This window comes from Idiotropiscis lumnitzeri, chromosome 5 (genome assembly GCF_059441095.1).
Source record: "Idiotropiscis lumnitzeri isolate Australia: NSW breed Sydney's pygmy pipehorse chromosome 5, RoL_Ilum_1.0, whole genome shotgun sequence".
Lineage (NCBI taxonomy): Eukaryota > Metazoa > Chordata > Actinopteri > Syngnathiformes > Syngnathidae > Idiotropiscis > Idiotropiscis lumnitzeri.
Window position 1 is genome coordinate 13085635 of NC_142395.1, and position 20178 is coordinate 13105812.

Here is a 20178-nt window from a genome sequence, read left to right on the forward strand (position 1 = left end):
AGAAAGGACACAATGTTGACAGTGCTCTACTGCCCTCTGGTGGTCACAAAAGGCAATGGCAGAGAAAGCCAAAGAGCAGGTCACAATTTTGAGCTTTCTCAATGCGTTTAACCATAACAAACAGCCATCTGGACCAGTTCTGACGCAATAAAGTATATTTAATAACATGAAATATGTAGATTGCTACAGATGTGTTTGCAAGTCAAACTTGGCATGCTCTGACCAACCATCAAGAGATGGAAAAATGCTGACGTTGTTTTGAGCAAGCAAGCTGGCCCATTTAGGTAAATTGGAAATCTGATTGATTGGTTTCGAATAATGTTTAAGTGTACCAGCACTACTGATTCTGACATGACAGCATGTAGAAGGTGAAAGCTGAATGGACTCAAAAACATTCACATACACTCGAAGCAGTGCAACCCAGAGAAATATTATATAAGAGACTGAAGGTTTCTTTACATCCTGGTCATTCTTTGGCTGTTGCGGAAGAGACCCACTTTTGTTGGAGACAAAATATTTGTATCGTGTGCAGTATTGGTCATCTCAAGTACACCACACACTAAAAGAGCCCTCATGTGTGACATCTAAAAATGTATTAAGGTGCTAAAAATTGATTTGTCGACCACATCTTAAGTCGATGAGTTAGACTAATCTATTAAGCAAGGTCATCTATAAACAATAAACAATGAATAATGAAAGAGCGCAGGGATATTTCATAAAATTCTTTATTCATAAACTTGATGCAAGTTTACAAATTATTTTACATGGTCAAATTCACCCTTGCAATGGGGGTAACAAAACAAAAAACAAAACGCGGAACCAAAAGCAAAGCATGCTAGCCAGTGCATAACTTAAGAAGCCAAGGGACAATCGCGCTTGAGCGGAACGTAATCCGGCAACAGTTCCGATTTTGGATTGCCATCCGTTTTGGGAATTGTGGGCCTAAGGGGGAGCTGCTGTCAGTGCACATCAGACTCGGGGTCAACAATCAACAGAAATGTAAAAGGTTAAGATGATGGATTGGAATTGGTAACTTTATCAAACTTGGTTCCACACAAAATCACCACCAAGTGCCAAGACGCAATAGTTGCTCTGTTAATGACGTCGCCTTTGACCGTGAATTGAAACATCATAATTATTATTGGCCAGAATGCGATGAAAAGGTCAATGAAATTGTCAATAAAGAGAAGGCGTCGCTTTGCCGTTCAGTAACTTTGAGGAGTTGGGATATATTCACATGCACAACAATGATTAGGATGTGCATGTTGAAGAACCTTCGCTACGTTTGTGGGATGTATTCCTGAGTTTGCGCCCACCCTCCCCACAGGATGCCAACATGAACACTGATTTCGTCTATGCTGTTGTGGAAAAAATGTCCACCTCGTGACAATCAGGCAGCTGATGTGTTGCAGTATTTTAGAATTAAGGTCGTGTTCACACTTATAGTTTGGCGCGCTCGTTTCATCACCAAAAGACAAACAGTGCCCTGGTTGATTCACACAGATGGCGTTTGTGTTGGTCTCAGGCCAAACTAAAGTGTGAACACACCTCATGATGACGGTCCCTATGCTGTATTTTAGAACATCCTACTTTAAAATAAAGTGTTCATGGAATGAAAACGGAATAGGAATCACTTGACATAGCAGGCGCGAAAGGAGTTCCCGTGATGATCGTAGTGAGGTGCAAAGTTCAGACTATTGCTGCGAGTTGAGGAACACAATCTACACCATCTAGGACGACTTGGAAGGTCACTTTTGTTTCCCACCTTCAGACGTCCCGTGCGGCTTGTGAGAACTAAGTGGGCCAATTAAATGACAATTCGCTGCATAGCCTGACTGAGGTTCATCCGGTTAGAGGAATGACCAAAAAAAGAAAAAGAATCGCCAAAACCCTCAGGAATGCCAGTGACAGCTGTGATAAACAGACACAATCAAACAAAAGGGGCCAATGGTCCCTTTTACACTGCCTGCAAAAGCCAGCATTTTCCCGCCATGTATCGCTGTTCAGGAGGAACAGCACCGACACGGAAAGGTGGGGATGACAATTCTGTCATTTTCGGCTTTCGGAGGTAGGAACAGAGCCGTGATAGAAGTGGCATACCAAAAGGTATCATGAGACTTCGGGACAGAAGGTGCCAGGTTGAAAACGGAGAAATTTTCCCGTTTAATGTCTCATCTTCTGTTGTGGCAAATTCATTTCAGGCTTTCTGTGTAAAAGAGGCTATTGTCACCCGGACGACAAATTAATAGTAAAAAGGAAAAGAAATGCAGTAGTCATTAGTCTTACATAAGAATATGGCATACTTTAGTTTCCTTATGCAAGAGCATCCGTGTCGCAACTTCTTCATTGTAAGAGGGAAGCTGCTGTTGATAGTCGCGGCCCACACGAGTGTACAGTCTCAAAGGGCCGGGACGGGGTTACATTATAAACATCCTCTTGCAGAAATACAAATGTACATGTTTACACTGTGGCGTTAAAATCAACTAGGTTACAGTGGGAGCCCATGCCGACCTGTCCGGTGCATTTTTCTTTGTAGAATTCTCGACACCGGGCTCGAGGTGACAAAGCAAAGGTGTCTATGTTGTCTTCATCTGAGGCCTTCAGGCTTTGAAAAGATGTCCAAACGCAAGCTGGCTCGCCATACTAGGAAGGCCCGTAGAGATGTTGAGAACCGCCATGGTGGTGGGGGGCCGAGGCAGGTTCTGCTGCCAAATAGGCAGCGTCCCATTAATAAGGAGCTTCAGTGATGGGCGATGCCAGCGGTATGATTTAGTTCACCGTTTCCATCGGGAGATAAATATTTCCATCAGGATCAACGTCCAAAGCAGGGGTGGGTTGCATTTGCTTATGTGCTTGTTTCTGGTTGGTCGGTCACTGAATGAGGAATTTTTGGCTTGGAGTTCACAAACCTTTCAAAATCTTTTGCGCAAAAAAAAAAAAAAAAAGGAAAAAAATTGGTCGCAAGGAAAATAAATCTAGTGCAGGAAAGAGAAAAAAAATTTTCTTTAGCCATCCTCCTTTGGGGGTGTGTACCATCCTGGAGGAAAAAAAGCAACAACAGCTCAGTACATGGGCATGTTTTGATCACAGTTCCTGCATGACTGCGGTCACGCAGACCAAAAATAAATAAATACTGGTGAATTAATTAATAAATATAAGAGAAAACATCAAAAGCTGCATTAAGATGAGGTCTGAGTGAGGACATTGAGTAACATTTTGTATTGCTACCCACAAAAAATGGGAAACAAAGTAATAAAAGTTGGAACATTGTGATGAAAGATTTTACGGCAAGACAAAAGATTATGAAAACCAAGTTTTATTTATTTATTTTATGGGGAAAATAAAAGTCAATATTATGAGAATAAAGTCAAAATATTCTGGGGCAAAAAAAGTTTAAAGAGGAAGACATCATGATACAAGCGTGAAGTAATAATATCGCGAGTAAAAAGTGAGCATGCAGGAAAACTATTGTGAAAAAAAATCTACTTTATGCGTGAAGTTGTAATAGAAAAAAATGTTGATTTATTTTTTTCATACATTAGCAGCAGTCCTAATATTACAAGAGTAAAATTGTAACATGAGGGAAAAGGTTTGTAATAATAATATGGAATAGAATATAAATTATTACTACAACAAGAGTCATTAAATGTGCGAGAAAATAACTGCAAAAATAATCTCATTGTTATAATACGAGCATAAATAATTATCTCCCCCCGTTCCCCATCATTGTATCCCTAGCAACTCATTCTGTCATGTACACAAAGTTTTCTATGGGCGGATGCCTCCATCTAATTTGCCTTTTGAGATGAAAACGTTCTGGTTGTGACACACACCCCCAAAGAGACGTGAATGGCATGTGACTGCAGCAACCACTTCAAGGTCATGAACATGAACTTGCGTCATATCCCTTTTGGGTCTTTGGTAAAGCTGAAGTGGCGTGAGAACCCTTCAGACCTCCTGCAGGGATTTGGCTTCGGATTTCGGCCACTATCAAGGAAAGTCCACTTCTGATAGTATTTGAGAGCAGTTTTTTTTTTTTTTTTTTTTAAATATTTAAACCAACGCGCCTCATGTTGTTTTGGTGCCAGACTTTCTGACGAGAGAATTTTCGGCCGTCTGTGCTGTGACTTAATGTGGGCGGCCACAGAAAACTACGTTCAGAAACTCAATCCACAGAAGCATGGAAGCAGTTCAGTCATGTTTGAATGTCACAGGAAATGGTTAAAAGCAAAAAGCAAAAGGTATACTCACCGTTCTTTTCGTGGATCTGGACCAGTGATTTGTAGGACTGCTGTGCTCTGGCTAGATTGTACTGGTTCTGCAAGGCGGGATGAATTAAGGTCAAACTTTGGGCCAATAACAATTTATGATGATGCTTCATCAGACTTCTGTTTCCAATTATGAGCTAAAAAAAAGTAAGTGTTGAATATTATCTATAGTATGACTATTTTTACAACAAAAGAACTGTTCTAATTCATCCATCCATTATCCGCCGCTTATCCGGGGTCGGGTCGCGGGGGCAGCAGCTTCAGCAGGGAAGCCCAGACTTCCCGCTCCCCAGCCACATCTTCCAGCTCTGCCGAAGGGATGCCCAGGCGTTCCCAGGCCAGCCGGGAGACGTAGTCTCTCCAGCGTGTCCTGGGTCGTCCTCTGGGCCTCCTGCAGGTGGGACATGCCCGGAACACCTCACCAGGGAGGGGTCCAGGAGGCATCCTGAACACCTCATCTGGCTCCTCTCTACGTGGAGGAGCAGCGGCTCGACACTGAGACCCTCCCGGATGGCTGAGCTTCTCACCCTTTCTCTAAGAGAGAGCCCAGACACCCTGCGGAGGAAACTCATTTCGGCCGCTTGTATCCGAGATCTTGTTCTTTCGGTCGCGACCCACAGCTCGTGACCATAGGTGAGGGTAGGAACGAAGATTGACCGGTAAATCGAGAGCTTCGCCTTCTGGCTCAGCTCCCTCTTCACCACGACAGACCGATACAGCGTCCGCATCACAGCGGAGGCTGCACCGATCCGCCTGTTGATCTCTCGCTCCATCCTCCCCTCACTCGTAAACAAGACCCCAAGATACTTAAACTCCTCCACTTGGGGCAGGATCTCCTTCCCGACCTGGAGAGGGCACTCCAACCTTTTCCAACTGAGAACCATGGTCTCAGATTTGGAGGTGCTGATCTTCATCCCAACCGCTTCACACTCGACTGCGAACCGCTCCAATGAGAGTTGGAGATTACGGCTTGACGAAGCCAACAGTACCACATCATCTGCAAAAAGCAGAGATGAAATACTGAGGTCACCAAACCGGATCCCCCCATCGCCCTGACTGCGCCTAGAAATTCTGTCCATAAAAGTTATGAACAGAATCGGTGACAAAGGGCAGCCTTGGCGGAGTCCAACCCTCACTGGAAACGAATCCGACTTACTGCCGGACCAAACTCTGACATCGGTGGTACAGGGACCCAACTGCCCGTATAAAGGGGCTTGGTACCCCATACTCCCGAAGCACGCTCCACAGAACTCCCCGTGGGACACGGTCGAACGCCTTCTCCAAGTCCACAAAACACATGTAGACTGGTTGGGCGAACTTCTATGCACCCTCAAGGACCCTGTAGAGCGTGTACAGCTGGTCCACTGTTCCACGGCCAGGACGAAAACCGCACTGCTCCTCTTGGATCTGAGATTCAACCTCCCGACGGTCCGTCCTCTCCAGTACCCCTGAGTAGACCTTACCAGGGAGGCTGAGGAGCGTGATTCCTCTATAATTGGAACACACCCTCCGGTCCCCCTTCTTAAAAAGGGGGACCACCACCCCGGTCTGCCAATCCAGAGGCACTGTCCCACGCAATGTTGTAGAGGCGTGTCAACCATGACAGCCCCACAACATCCAGAGCCCTAAGGAACTCCGGGCGGATCTCATCCACCCCCGGGGCCTTGCCACCGAGGAGCTTGTTAACCACCTCGGTTACTTCAGCCCCCGAGATAGGTGAGTCCCCCACGGAGTCTTCAGGCTCTGCTTCCTCAAAAGAAGGCGTATCGGTAGAATTGAGGAGGTCTTCGAAGTATTCTCCCCACCGACTCACAACGTCCCGAGTCGAGGTCAGCAGCACCCCATCTCCACTATAAATAGTGTTGGTGGTACACTGCTTCCCTCTCCTGAGACGACGGATGGTGGACCAGAATTTCTTCGAAGCCGTCTGGAAGTCGTTTTTTATGTCCTCACCGAACTCCTCCCACGCCCGAGTTTTTGTTTCGGCAACCACTGAAGCCGTATTCCGCTTGACCAGTCGGTACCTGTCAGCTGCCTCCGGAGTCCCACAGGCCAGAAAGGCCCGATAGGACTCCTTCTTCAACCTGACAGCATCCCTTACCGCCGGTGTCCACCAGCGGGTTCGGGGGTTGCCACCACGACAGGCACCGACCACCTTACGTCCACAGCTTCGATCGGCTGCCTCAACAATGGAGGCACGAAACATGGTCCACTCAGACTCAATGTCACCCGCCTCCCCCGGTACGTGGGTAAAGTTCTGCCGGAGGTGGGAGTTGAAACTCTTTCTGACAGGGGATTCTGCCGAGCGTTCCCGGCGGACCCTCACAATACGTTTGGGTCTGCCGGGTCGGACCGGCATCTTCCCCCACCATCGGAGCCAACTCACCACCAGGTGGTGATCAGTTGACAGCTCCTCCCCTCTCTTCACCCGAGTGTCCTAAACATGCGGCCGCAAATCCGATGACACGACTACAAAGTCGATCATCGAACTGCGGCCAAGGGTGTCCTGGTGCAAAGTGCACATATGAACACCCTTATGTTTGAACATGGTGTTCGTTATCGACAATCCATGACGCGCACAGAAGTCTATTAACAGATCACCGCTCGGGTTCAGATTGGGGGGGCCATTCCTCCCAATCACGCCCTTCCAGGTCTCACTGTCATTACCCACGTGAGCATTGAAGTCCCCCAGCAGAACGACGGAGTCTCCAGGGGGAACGCTCGCCAGCACACCCTCCAAAGACTCCAAAAAGGGTGGGTACTCTGAACTGCTGTTTGGTGCATAAGCACAAACAACAGTCAGCACCCGTCCCCCTACCTTAAGGCGGAGGGAGGCTACCCTCTCGTCCACTGGGGTGAACCCCAGTGTACAGGCGCCAAGCCGGGGGGCAATAAGTATGCCCACACCTGCTCTGCGTCTCTCACCTTGGGCAACTCCAGAGTGGAAGAGTGTCCAACCCCTCTCAAGAGGACTGGTACCAGAGCCTAAGCTGTGTGTGGAGGTGAGCCCGACTATATCTAGTCGGAATTTCTCTGCCTCGCACACCAGCTCAGGCTCCTTCCCCGCCAGAGAGGTGACATTCCATGTCCCAAGAGCTAGTTTCTGTAGCCGGGGATCAGAGCGCCAAAGTCCCTGCCTCTTGCCGCTGCCCGACTCACATTGCACCCCACCCATTTGGCCCCTCCCACAAGTGGTGAGCCCATGGGAAGGGGGACCCACGTTGCCTTTTCGAGCTGTGCCCGGCCGAGCCCTATGGGTGCAGGCCCGGCCACCAGGCGCTCGCCGACGAGCCCCATCTCCAGGCCTGGCTCCAGAGGGGGGCCCCGGTGACCCGCGTCCGGGCAAGGGAAATCGTGGTCCAATAATTTTGAGCATCATAAGGGGGTTTGGTGAGCCGTGCTTTGTCTGGACCCTCACAATTAACAAAGCTGACTGTCTCGGAGTGCACTCATTTCTGACTCAATTCTGATCAATTAATCAATCAATAGAACTTCTAACAAATCAATTAATAAATTCTTACGCCCATCACTAAAATGCATTTGTATCGTAACAGCTGTTCAATACATAATGAGATTCTGACAATGAGATTAGCTCCTATGAAATGGTCTTTTGAATAAAGCTGTGTGGAGAAAATTTTGCGCAACAGTACTGTGCTCACTTACTTTATTGGCTCCAAACTGCACTCTGGCTTTTCCCTTGACTAAAGTGGCATTGATCTGCATGATGACAGACTCAATTGAATAGGCACTGCTCCAACCCTGCACGGAGGAAAGCATGGACGCAGTTATAAAGGGTCTTAATTCAATTAAAAAAAAAAAATAAATGCAACAAAATCAGCAAGATATAAAGGATAATTCACCTGTTTGGTGAGAAGCTCCATGCACAGGGCACCTCCTCCAAGAACATAGCTAAAGGGGACAAAAGAGCGTTATTCAATTCATTTGTAAACCCTCACATTGCGCCAAAGGTGGCGAAACTTTCAACTTTTCATAAAGGCCATTTGAAAGCATTCCCATTGCCAGAGCTCACACAATTTTCATCCGGGTGATATTATACATTTGTAAGTGGGAGTGCAACCCACTTGCCCGAACTGTCCCAGGACCCTAAAGTCAATTACAGTTGGCAACATAAAAAAAAAATGTTTGACTGTCTGTGTGGGTTGAGGATGGCGGCCGGCTTGATGACCTACTATAAAAAATTCATAAAATAATCACATTTTTAATAACTCACCCCCCAGACAGCACAGGTGACACAACCCGCACGAATGGAGGATCAAAAGGGAAATTATCCTGAAGAGGGAAATGCAGTCGATTGAAATATTTGCCTTTTTTTGCTTGCAATTTGGGCCCAAAATTTCCCATGTACTCACTTTGTAGGAGAAGTTGAGCAAAATGTAGTCCATTCCTTCCTTTTCTTTTAAGACTTGTAAGTCGCTGTGTAAGGGGCTGTCTGGATCCACACTATGGACAAACGCAACATGACCTTCATGAGTTAGCTTATTCCTAAAACAAAGGCATGCTCCTGCACAATTTTCACTCACGTCCGTAGTTTGACATGCCACTCGTACAGGCTGTCGTTGACCAGCTCCACCGAATAGATGCCTGAGCATACAAAATGGAGGAAATACAAACTATCAATCAATTTCTCTGTAACAAGAAATCTGCCACCACCAATTTGCTGTTTTGCTTTTTCTTTGGTGACACTTCATACAAAAGAAGGCTTTGAATCAATCAGTTACAAACTTGGGAAGGCTGCCATTTCTTTTCAATGTTTTGTTGCCTTTTTTAAAAAACAAAAAAGTTTGTCATAGTGCTTAACTTTGCACATTTCTAACGGGTAAAAGCTGAGATGCAAGAGGTGTGATTCACCTTGGATGCTAAAGTCAAGAATGTGTGCACATATATACACTTGTATGAAATTTAGGAATGTTGTAGAAGATGTTGCCTGGACAGTTAAATATGTTCGTTTTGCATGTGTTGCGGCTCCATGTGTGATAAAGTAGCTGTTGTTGCTACAAGGTTGCTAATGATCATAAAATGCTACTTTCTGTTTGGCCGTCAATTAATTTTTGCGTAATGTTGGAGCATTAAACCATAAAGCAAGCAAATTTTCTTTCTATGAAGCTATATGACTTGGTTGAACGGTTTGGTGTTTAAATATGCAACGTTTAATTCTCTTTTGTGTTTGATGTTTCATTTTTGCAGTAAACCAACAACATAGGGGTGACAAACCGCTAGAAGCAAGCACACCTCTCATCTTTGGAGACAAGGAGGTAAGGAGCGTTTTTTATTGCACTGAAATGTGCTTGAAACACAGTGGCGTGGCAAAACTAAAAATAAATACTAAAAATTTTATTATTTGGCCTTTCCATAATGCTTTTTCACATTTTAGAAGACGATTTGGAAAACATGCCTCACGATAAATCGGGGTTCACTATATTATTAACTCTTAGATTAAATGAATACGATATCATTGAATGCATAATAATAATGCATCAGATTGATATAACGCTTTTCTGAATTGAATGACATAGTGATGGGCCAAATGAAGTGGGATTTTGGAGTTTTTTGAACAAAAGTGAGTGTCACACAAAAAAATAAATCACGTGACAATCCTAACCCAAACAAGACGATTCATAAACATTGTACGCATTGTGTTACTTTTATTACTTATAGCATATTTGCACTACTCACCTACTGCTAAAACTGCAATACTGCTATTTTGGTCATTTCCTCAGTGTTAAACCCATGATCTTGTTTCATTCTGTGTATACTTATATACCTTACTGCTTGATGAGGCAAGAGAGCAAATGAAGCAAGAGTGCTTAAAATCGTTTGCAAAGCAATTGCCTGGAAAGCCACAATGAGTCATGAAGCTTAATTTGGCCATATTAGGACTTTCTTTCGGAATACTTTAAAGCATTTCAAGATTTGATCTGCTATATTTGCGACTGTACAGCAGGATTCTAGTCCACACTGCAAATTTCCCCATTGTGGGACTATTAAAGGACATCTTTATCTTTTATCTTTATTTTTGACCACTTGATGGCGCCATTGAGAAAATGAAGCAACATGAAGGTCGCCTGCAAAGCTTCATTGATTCATCAAGCTTCATTTGGCCATCACTAGAATCTCATTAGAAGTGCAGGTGTACCTTCAGAAATATTCAAAGGCAACGTTGATTCTACAGAGATTTTTTTAATTCACAACTAATTGAAAATTTTGTATTAAACTCATTCATGGTACAGAGCAGCATGTGAACTAGAGCAGACAGCTTAACTTGAATGCAGAAAATGTATTGAAGAGAGGTACAGCAAGTAAGTGTATGTTCGTGCTCGCACTTGTTTGTGTGTGATTCTGGTTTTCGGGGTGCAAAACAGCTTACCAGTCTTATAACTCTGAGACCTGTAGATCTCTCGGAGTTCCTTCATCAGGCGGTCCGATGCTTGCACAGAACCAGAGACGGCCCCCTGAAAGTAATTGAGCAAATCAGTCAAAGAAAAATGTTTTAACTGATCCATAATGGGAAAAACAGAGACACCGGGTAGGCAGACACGAACTGGCAACTGTTGCTGCTTTTTGAAATATTCTGCATTTTATCCAGGTAAATTGATCAACCATCATTGACCCTTTTTTTAAACGCACTGGGCACATGTTTTTCCCTTCCATGTTAAATTCAGTCAAAAGGAATGGCTTGAGATGTTATGTATTCTGCTAGATTTAAAAAAATAACATGCAAAATAAGTAACTAGACAGAGGTAGTATTTTCTTTCACGTTTAAATAATAGAGTACAAAGATGCTGAATATTAAATAATCATTCAAACTCGTATCATGAATATACAGGGCTGATTCTGGCGGGGCCACCACAACAAGGCTCATGCACTCACAAAGGCTTAATGTCAACTAGTATTACAAGCATGGCGGCAGTAACTGCTATGACTCAGTGTGACGGAGCAGCTCCGTCAATAAGGACAGCACAGCACAGCATGGTCCCGGAGACACAATTGCGCACACGCATGCACCGCACATTCCCATACTGATGCATTCAATCCCATCCCGTGTAATATATACGCACCCACCTGGCACCACTTCAATACCACGTCAGTCACAGTTTTAATAGAGCGACCGAGGGTGCACACTTGGTAGTTTTATTATGAATGGAAGCATACATGGACACATACACGCGCGCATGTTCAATTGAAAACTCACCAGTCACGAGACGCGGCAGATAACAGCCACGACATAGAGGAAGACCAAACAGCGGGGGAGCTTCCGCGTTTCTTAAATATGTTTGTTTCGCGCGACAATTATGTCAGCTGATGCCCAAGGGGAGGGGCGAATCGTGTATATATAGTAAGTTGTTTGGAAAGAGAGAAAATGAGAGGTGCTGCAGTGCAGGTAGTACTGGAGAGCGAGACAGTGACGCATTTTGCAACGTAGCTGATATGGTAGTTGTGGTTGAACTCCATTCAGTGGTTTTGTAAATATATAGATAGACACCCTTATTTTTGTAAATTACTATATTGTCACTTTTTGGGTTTTTGGACTTTTGGGGGACTTTTCACTGTGTTGCACTTTGGAAGGGCTGCACAATAAACATCACTGTTGCACATATTCTGGCTACGCCATTTGTTTTGGAGGAGGTCGAAAAGAAACCCGCGACACTCAGTCTGCAAAAAATAGACAAACTTTTTGCCCCCCGTGGTCATATCAGAAGCAAAACAGTGTGCATGGTACAGCTGTAGTGCCGGGACACTAGCAGGAATTTTTACAGTCTTCGTTCTGCACTTCCCATTAAAAATAAATAAATAATCCCCCATCTTCATTTCCATATTGCTGCTCTACAAACTACACAGGCTCACAGTAGAGGATGAAGCTGAGCCACAATTTTTTGCCATGGAGCTGGACACTGTTGTGTTGAAGCGGCAAAGATTGCTTTCAACTCGACGCGGTGGGAAAATTGAGTGTCACGTGTCAAACCAGACACCAGTGTCCAACCTTTAACAAAGGTTCCTGACTGCCTCTGTTTCAGCTCCACCCGCTGGTTTACTTTGCTTCTGTGTCGCTGTTCAGTATAAATGGCACCAATGCAAAATAGGGGTTGAAGTCTATCTGTGAATTTTCCATATTTCAACAGACCACTATGGGTAAGAGTACGCCACAACCAAACAGGGGAGTGACTTTCACATTCATACCCTTCCTGCAAAATAATGATTTGATATGCCACACAAGACAGTGTCAGCATTTAATTAAGGCTGAAACGAAACTGAGTAATTTGGATACTTTAGATTCAACAAACGGGGGCATTTCTTCTGTCTCGGGGTCCCGTTTATTTACGCGTACGATGCTAAGAAAAAGTCAAGCTAACCACAGCAACAATTATTTATAGTATGCATGACACGTAACACAACACCAATGCGGAAGAAGGCCAACTTCAAAATAAACCTTACCTTACCAAACAAAACCGTAAATGAACACCAGGTACGCTTTTATTTTAACGTTGGACTCGGAAGCATGTCGCTGTGTAGCAGCTGACTTGACTTGTCCTCCAAACTGTTTATGGCCGTTTGCCGTCACAAACTCTTGCTATCGACTACAACACTACAACGTCCTGAAATAATGTTCAATCGGCAATTAAGGGCGCTAAAAAAAATAAATAAATCAGACTTAATTATTTGAATGGTGCCTGTTGCCAGCGTTCAGCGAAAGCTCCAGTGCTAGGAGCACTCTACATACGCTTGCGATAGCCAAACAGTTTACTTTTCAAAAGCAGTAGACTTAAATGAGTCTGCACACTTAGATGTTGACAACTTGACACAGTTGCTGTTCCTATGGATCACTTTTTAACAAACCAGGCAGGCTAACTCAAATGCACACTCTTGGGCTGGTAAAATTTGTACTCTGGTTTTGACAGTTTGTCTTATGGGCCAAAATTTATGGGGAGAGTTTTATCTAAATTCTCACTAATGTTTATGGAGAGGAAAATAGTGGACTGCTATGCACAGTTTAGAAAAATTTCGACATTTCAAATAGCAAAATATTCGATAGCTGCAGCCCTACATGTAATTATGTGGGAAAACCCAGTTGCATTGGTATCAATTTTCGCTGCTCTGTGTGTAAAATTCAAAGGCTATTAAACGCCACATCTTCAGTTAACATCCAAACATGTCTGACTCACATTTAAGTGGTCCTGCCTCTGATTCTTCCTGATCTTCTCCAGGACGGCCAGATTTTCCTTCTCGATGCCGTCGTCTTCAGACTTCTTGCCTTCTACAGGCTCCTCCTCTTTCATTTCATAGTGGTCCAGGTCCTCAATGTCCTGTCGGAGGCCGCAGTTGAAATGTGAATAACACTTAAAATGTTAACTGGCATGAGTACATTGTGAAAATCCCGCCATTTTAGTCTCTGTCTTATAAACAGGAAGTGTTCTAGTACAAACATTGTTACCTCTCCCATCTCTTCCTCCTCCTCCTCTTCTGATGTGACCTCCTCTGTCCCATGCTACACACAAACATACACGTCATTAAAAAAATTTAATTTGTGGCTTTAGGGCAACCGCAATGTTGAATCCGTCGTACTTTCCGGTCTTGTCCAACAGGGCCAGCGGGCAGGGGCTGGTCCAACATCTCTACATCAGGATGCTGGGGAAGGTTGTACAGCCGGCAGAGGTCACAAATCAGCTTCTTTAACTGCTGCAACAGCTGGAGAAGACAAAAGCACAAAGGGGGAAGACATGTTGACATTACTGAATGATTGAATAAGCCAAACACGGACTTGATTTTTTCTGGTTCCGGGAAGGCAAGGTGTGCTCCAAATATATCACCTGGTTTATTATCTGTTAAAGAAGACATTTTTCTGCATTCCCCAACCCACAATGCTGTTGTCTATAAACAACATTAACAGGGATCAGTTTCACAGAAAGATCGACAGTTGTCTAGCAGAAGCCACTTAAAAAAAATACCTCACAAAAGTGGCAAAACAATTTTTATGGCATTAACCTGCCTTAACTGTTACACAGAACCAAGCAAAGCTGAATATTTACCACATACAGCATCCCATTTATTAGACAACTAGACAGCATTAGTGCTTGCTGTTGGTGTTATGTATACAATTCTTGTTGAACAACAACAACAGGAAGGAAGACGCGAGTGCCAGGTTTTAAACTTCATATTCATGTCCCAGCGTCCTGGAATTCCATGCCACGCAGTTCAGAGACAACCAAAGAAGATGGAAAATTACATCATGATCCGCAATTATTCTCCTTAATTTCTGATGACACATCGCTTGTGCAGAATATTTAAATGATATTTAATTGTCTATGCTATTGCTGTAGTTTAAAACTTGCCGCTGGTCTTTTATAAAATGGGTTTATTTGTCTGGTATGGTCAGACGCGAGTGTATATACATTGTCGTTAAGTGTAGAACTTTGATGCATGATATATCTGATCTATGATTTAACGCTGCATTTGCATTGGCACGTATCTGACACGTCAGATTTTTTTAAATCAAATTAGATTAGACTTGATACCACATGGATTGAGATACGAGTGCATTCATTCTTTTACTATTTACCCCGGCATACAAAATTGTGCCTCTTTACAGGATATAGTATCACAAAAAAATGATTTGTGTCACTTGGACCATGCAGTGTAAAGTCAATCTATGAACATAATTTACATTATTTATTAAGGTGTGTTCATGCCAAAAGGTTGATTTATACTAAGACAGCAATCATTTACCCGGATACCAAACAGAAGGTGGTCAGGGTCGGCGGGTCTACAAGTGGTCGAGACCGCCAAATTTAGCACATAAAAAACCCAACAAGAAAAAAAAGGGTTTTGTGCATTAGGCAGCACTGATGAGGTTTTATCACAGAATAATGGTGCAAGAACTCCAAGTGTAAAATGACATTTGAAAAGAGGGAAATGGAAGCGTTCGTGGAAGTGTAACAAACGAATTATCAAGTTGCAGAAAATTAAGCTATTTTGGGGGAAGTCAGTAACCGCATAAAAGCCATGCTTTGTTTGCTATCGCTTGTCCCAAGTGTGGAGCGTTTGGATTTGCGCCTCCTGCATAACATGTATAAAACTCGGAACTGCACATCTGGAAAACCATTCTGCGATAAGCCAAAATCAATTGTTAGAGTGATCTGAAATGACCGAGACACAAGGAAATACAACTTTTTGTCATAGTGTCATGTGACTGGCTCCAAGTCAGCTCTTAGATCACACAGAAGCTCCAATATTACATTGCGGAATAAATGATATACTGCAATCATTTGTTAGCATTTCGAAAATGTTCACATGCACGAAGAGGCTCACCCCTCCTGCATCTCTTTTTGCCTGTGCTACACTGGCACAACATTTGCGCGCTGTTGCAGATGCCCATCAGACGCTATTTAAGAACAAAAACAAAACCTTTTTTTTTTTTTAAATCAGCCAGCACTATTTGTCTCACCACTAATGAATCACATTGAGTATGCTAAATTAATCCATTTGCGTATGCCCCTCCAACAATGTCAGAATTAACTGTGAGGCAATTTTGTGAGTTTGACAGATGGTCCTAGTTGCGCTCCGTTAGTAGATTCGCTTCCACATCTGTTTGCGTGCGCATTCAAGCTTGCGCACGTTTAAGCAGACGCAATACCCAAGTAAGTTAGCCACTTAATATTTCTGTGGCATTGGAAAGCCAACTGATTAAATGTCCAATCATGCAACACTTTAATCACTCGACTTGAGTTCAGTGAAGATGCAAGGGTTAACTGTGAATTTTGCTTATTTATTGGCTTTCAGGGCAACACTTACTCCTAAGGCTGGAGCAGTCTGCATGGCGCAGGTTATCCTTGGTTTACAATGGTCCCGACATATGACATTTAGAGGTTTGCCCTCGGCTGCCTGTCGAACCTCTACTGGAATATTCCACCACACTGCTGTTCGCTGTCATGTCGGCCTCAACTCCACAGGTGCGCCAATGATGTAATGTTAAACATACTCCCCTGAAATTATTAAAATGCTCCACTGAATACAGTAGGTATAAAATCAGAAAAATCTGATTATCTGTTGACAAGTGTGTCTGTAACCTCCCAAACAACGCCATGATACAGTAAGTTTTATCATTGCTTTTTTTTTTTTTTTTATATCTCCAACAACTCAGCGGTCCCCAATAAACAGGCCGTGGACTATTACCGGTCCAAGGGCCAATTGGTACGCAGCTGCAAAGAGAAACTGAAGGCAGAGTATTTTATTGCTCATCAGTCTGAAAGATTTTGAAAACCTGGTGCATCCGACCATGCCGCTGTACTAAAGTCAACATGCTCATCTCAGTCATGCGATACGGTGGGAAAACACAAAACTGATCTGCATAATACGGTGGTGACACTTACCAAGGTGCTGCCTTTTCTCACATCCTCCAGACGCTCCAACACTTGTGCCAAGCTGGGGTCGTCAGAGTCCACAAACCAAATCGGCGGTGTAGACGGATATGACTCCTAACCACACGAAAACAAAGCAAGTCTAAGTCCATAGCTTGCTTTTTAATGTGTTTATATAGTTTACATATAGCCATCTCAGAGAAACAAACATTAAACTAATGTGAGAGATCACATGTGAGCCATGGGAAATCATGCAATTAATTTGCATTGGTCCATAAAAAAGAATGTTTCTCTTCATCTCTTCCACTAGACAGCAATTTACCTGTGTATCCACTTTAGTGACATTTTGTTTCTAATCTAAAATGTGTCTTTGATCCATGGTACTGACGCGAGTGGCAATCTTTCGAGTAGCTCTGTGTGTGCTTATATATGAATAGTCGTTGATGGTTCAATAGTGGATCGTACTTTGTTTATATATCCGATATGAATGAATATCGAATGTACCGTGCCTAGGGCATCGTATATGACTCTTAAAAGTGCATTTCCCCTTGTGGATAAACACGTCTATCTTGATAAATTCCCCATGTATCATAAGCACTCTACATTAGCACAGAGTCTGCTACTCGACCAGTATTTTTTCTGGCTAACTTTAGCTTGCCTGCTAACCCCCCTATAAACATGTCAATCGCCGCTACCGTACTGACCGTTATGTTACAGTGGATAATGAGCAGCTTCTCCCCGGTTACGTTGAATTGACAGCTCAGCTCGTCGGGCTTCCAGTCGATAATCCGAAATCGTTCGTGATTTGGGTCGAAAATAGACTCCAAAAACTTCAGTTCGGCCTTCAGCCCCGACACCGACATCTTCCACGCATCTCCGGCCGGGCGGCTTGGGGAGGGGGAGAAGAAGCCGGGGCTTGAGCTCGGAGCTAGTTTAAGCCACAAGCAAAAACAAAAGTGAAAACTGAAACAAAAAATATATGTATTCGTGTTTAATTTTGGAATTCAATGATGACAAATTGTCATTCGGTCTCCACCCGTGTGAATCCAAACGACCCGGTGCCTTCCGTGGGAAGCGTCCGGTTCAAGTTAATCTCAATTCGATGTTTTTACCGACGTAGCGGCTAACGTTAGCCTTTAGCACGTTAGCATGCTAGTCCGTTGTTGTTGTCTTTCCGTCTATTGTTGTTGGCCGCCTATGATGACAACAGTCTTAAAAGGCTCCAAAGCGGCGTCCGCTCATCTCGTCCGCTCGCTCCCATGGCACGGTGCCCACGTTATTCATCGAAGTGGCGGGCGAACGCACGGTTCGCTCCGCTACCCCGCTGCGGATGGAAATAATCCGCCGGAGGAGGGACAGTGTTTTTCATCCCGGTTCATCTACTGTTAGCGTAGTTGGCCTCTCTGTTGGGGTTTAAAGATGGCGTACCGCGATCTGGCCGTTCCCGCAACATCCCACAATCCACCGCGCCATTTCCCGCGTAGGACCTCCGGCAAAAGTTTAGTGGAAATTGTATTTTACGGCTTCATAGAAAAATATATTTATGGTTGTTATCATTGAACTCTCTAATATACCATTTAAAAATAGTGGGGCACTTTATTATTTGTTCTTAAATGAAGTTACAACCCGTACAGTTTTCGCTGGATTCAAATTTCTAAGTATCCAATAGCAAGCACTGGAAATTTAGCCCCAATTTCCTATAAAAATATTAAGACCCCCTTCAATTCCACCAACACTGGCCTGTCTTTGCAACGTCACATGGACATCCGGGACGGTGCCTCTGGATTGGCAGACTGGGGTGGCGGTCCCCCTATTTAAGAGAGTGTGTGTGTTCCATTGGGGGGAAAACACACTCAGCTTCCCTGCTGCTAGTCAGTGATGCTGGAGAGGAAGTCAAATCTCAGATTCAAGAAGAGCAGTATGTTTTTCGTCCCAGCCCTTGGAACAGTTGACCAGGTCTACTCTCTTGGCAGTGTCCTGAGGGTGCATGGCAGTTCCCCCAGCCAGTGTCCTCGTATTTTATGGACTTGAAGGCTTTCAACCGTGTCACTCAGAGAGGTTCTGTATGTGGGTTGTGCTTCAAGGAGCATAGGGTACCAAACCCTTTGAGACGGACTGCTCGGTCCATATATGACTGCTGCCTGAGTTTGGTCCACGATCTCCAACTCCAACTTGACTGGTTTGCAGCCAAGTGTGAAGTGGTTGAGATGAAAATCAGAACCTAAAAATCCGAGGTTATGGTCCTGAGTCGGAAAAGGAGTTCCCTCTCGAAGTCGGGGATGAGATCTTGCACCAAGTGGAGGAGTTCAAGTATCTTGGGGTCTTGTTTTCAAGAGTGATGGAAGAATGGAGTGGGAGATCAACATGCGGATCAGTGCTGCATCCACAATGACGCAAACTTTGCTTCGGTCTGTCTCTGTGATGAAGGAGCTAATCTGAAAGGCGAGGCTCAGGGATTTATGAAAGAAAACATGGGAACAAGATACAGTCAATCATCCCCAAACATTTTCCACCTATAACCTGTACAATTCATTTCAAAGCCCTCTTATAACTAGGGGTGCAACTTTTTTCAGAAGTACTCAATCACATTCAAACTTATATTAAATGGAACTTAGCTCACACCTGCGGCTCTTTAAATTGCCCCTGACTAACTGTAAATAAAGTTCTGCTGTTCTGGAAGGCTTTTCCTGTCATGTTTTTAGTCATGTTTCAACAAAAGGCTCTGTAGAGCCTCCACAGCACAGGTGTCAGATTCCCGTCCTCAAGGGCCACTATCCTGCATGTTTTAGATATTTCCCTCCTCCAACACACCAGATTCAAATGATCAGGCTCCTGCTGAGCTTGCTGATGAGCTGATCATTGTTGTGGGTCAGTGGGCAGAATAATTTGTCCAGACTACTGTCTGTGTTTTCACATTTGCACAGGTGACCGCAGAAACCATACAGAGGTCAAGAAGGTGTTTTGACACAGACGCAAGGCATCTGCAAAAACAACTACAGCACCTGCAACGTAGTAACAATGATTAGTTGCTATAATTAACCCCATCACATTCCTAATGTCCCTGGTAAACTAGGACTTCCACATTTTCCCTTGAAACATTGACTAAGGGTTCATCTTCGATTGATTAATTTTTGATAGGCTATTAATACATTTTGAACATGTCAGTAGAGTAGTAGTCATAATTTGTGAGGGACAATTATTATCGGGCAAGTCAGCGCGGGTAAAAATTGCAATTTTAAATAGTTGTAATAGTCCAACATTTCCAAGAGGGGGCAGTATTTCACCAAACAAGCGAGACTTTTCTTGACGTAATGGCCAAAACGGACTTGATCGCTCAGTGATAAGCAGATAGAGGCCATTAGAGACCTCTAGTTTATGTATTCATTTATGTATGTATGTATGTATGTATGTATGTATGTATGTATGTATGTATGTATGCATGTATGTATGTATGTATGTATGTATGTGTTTATTTATTGATAAACATTCTATGGCAACAAAAATCAATGTTCTTACATTTTTACTGTTGATTTTTTGCA

The 20178-nt window shown here is 43.8% G+C and overlaps 1 protein-coding gene across 2 annotated transcripts; it reads right to left on the reverse strand.

The window, feature by feature from the left end:
• Nucleotides 1–709: 709 nt before the first annotated feature.
• On the reverse strand, nucleotides 710–18056 carry ube2q1 (ubiquitin-conjugating enzyme E2Q family member 1). 2 transcript variants are annotated; one of them, XM_088296943.1, is made up of 14 exons: nucleotides 17752–18056; nucleotides 17344–17567; nucleotides 16652–16756; nucleotides 13848–13970; nucleotides 13717–13770; nucleotides 13448–13588; nucleotides 10654–10738; nucleotides 8810–8870; nucleotides 8639–8729; nucleotides 8500–8558; nucleotides 8129–8177; nucleotides 7932–8027; nucleotides 4252–4318; nucleotides 710–3037 (listed from the first exon to the last, which is right to left on the reverse strand). In XM_088296943.1, exons 2-14 carry the CDS (start codon nucleotides 17500–17502, stop codon nucleotides 3006–3008), a joined length of 1122 nt encoding a protein of 373 aa, XP_088153069.1. In that variant the 5' UTR covers nucleotides 17503–17567; nucleotides 17752–18056; the 3' UTR covers nucleotides 710–3005. The 2 variants fall into 2 exon arrangements, with proteins under 2 accessions (XP_088153069.1, XP_088153068.1); XM_088296942.1 differs by having other exon boundaries at nucleotides 17676–18056.
• Nucleotides 18057–20178: the final 2122 nt, after the last annotated feature.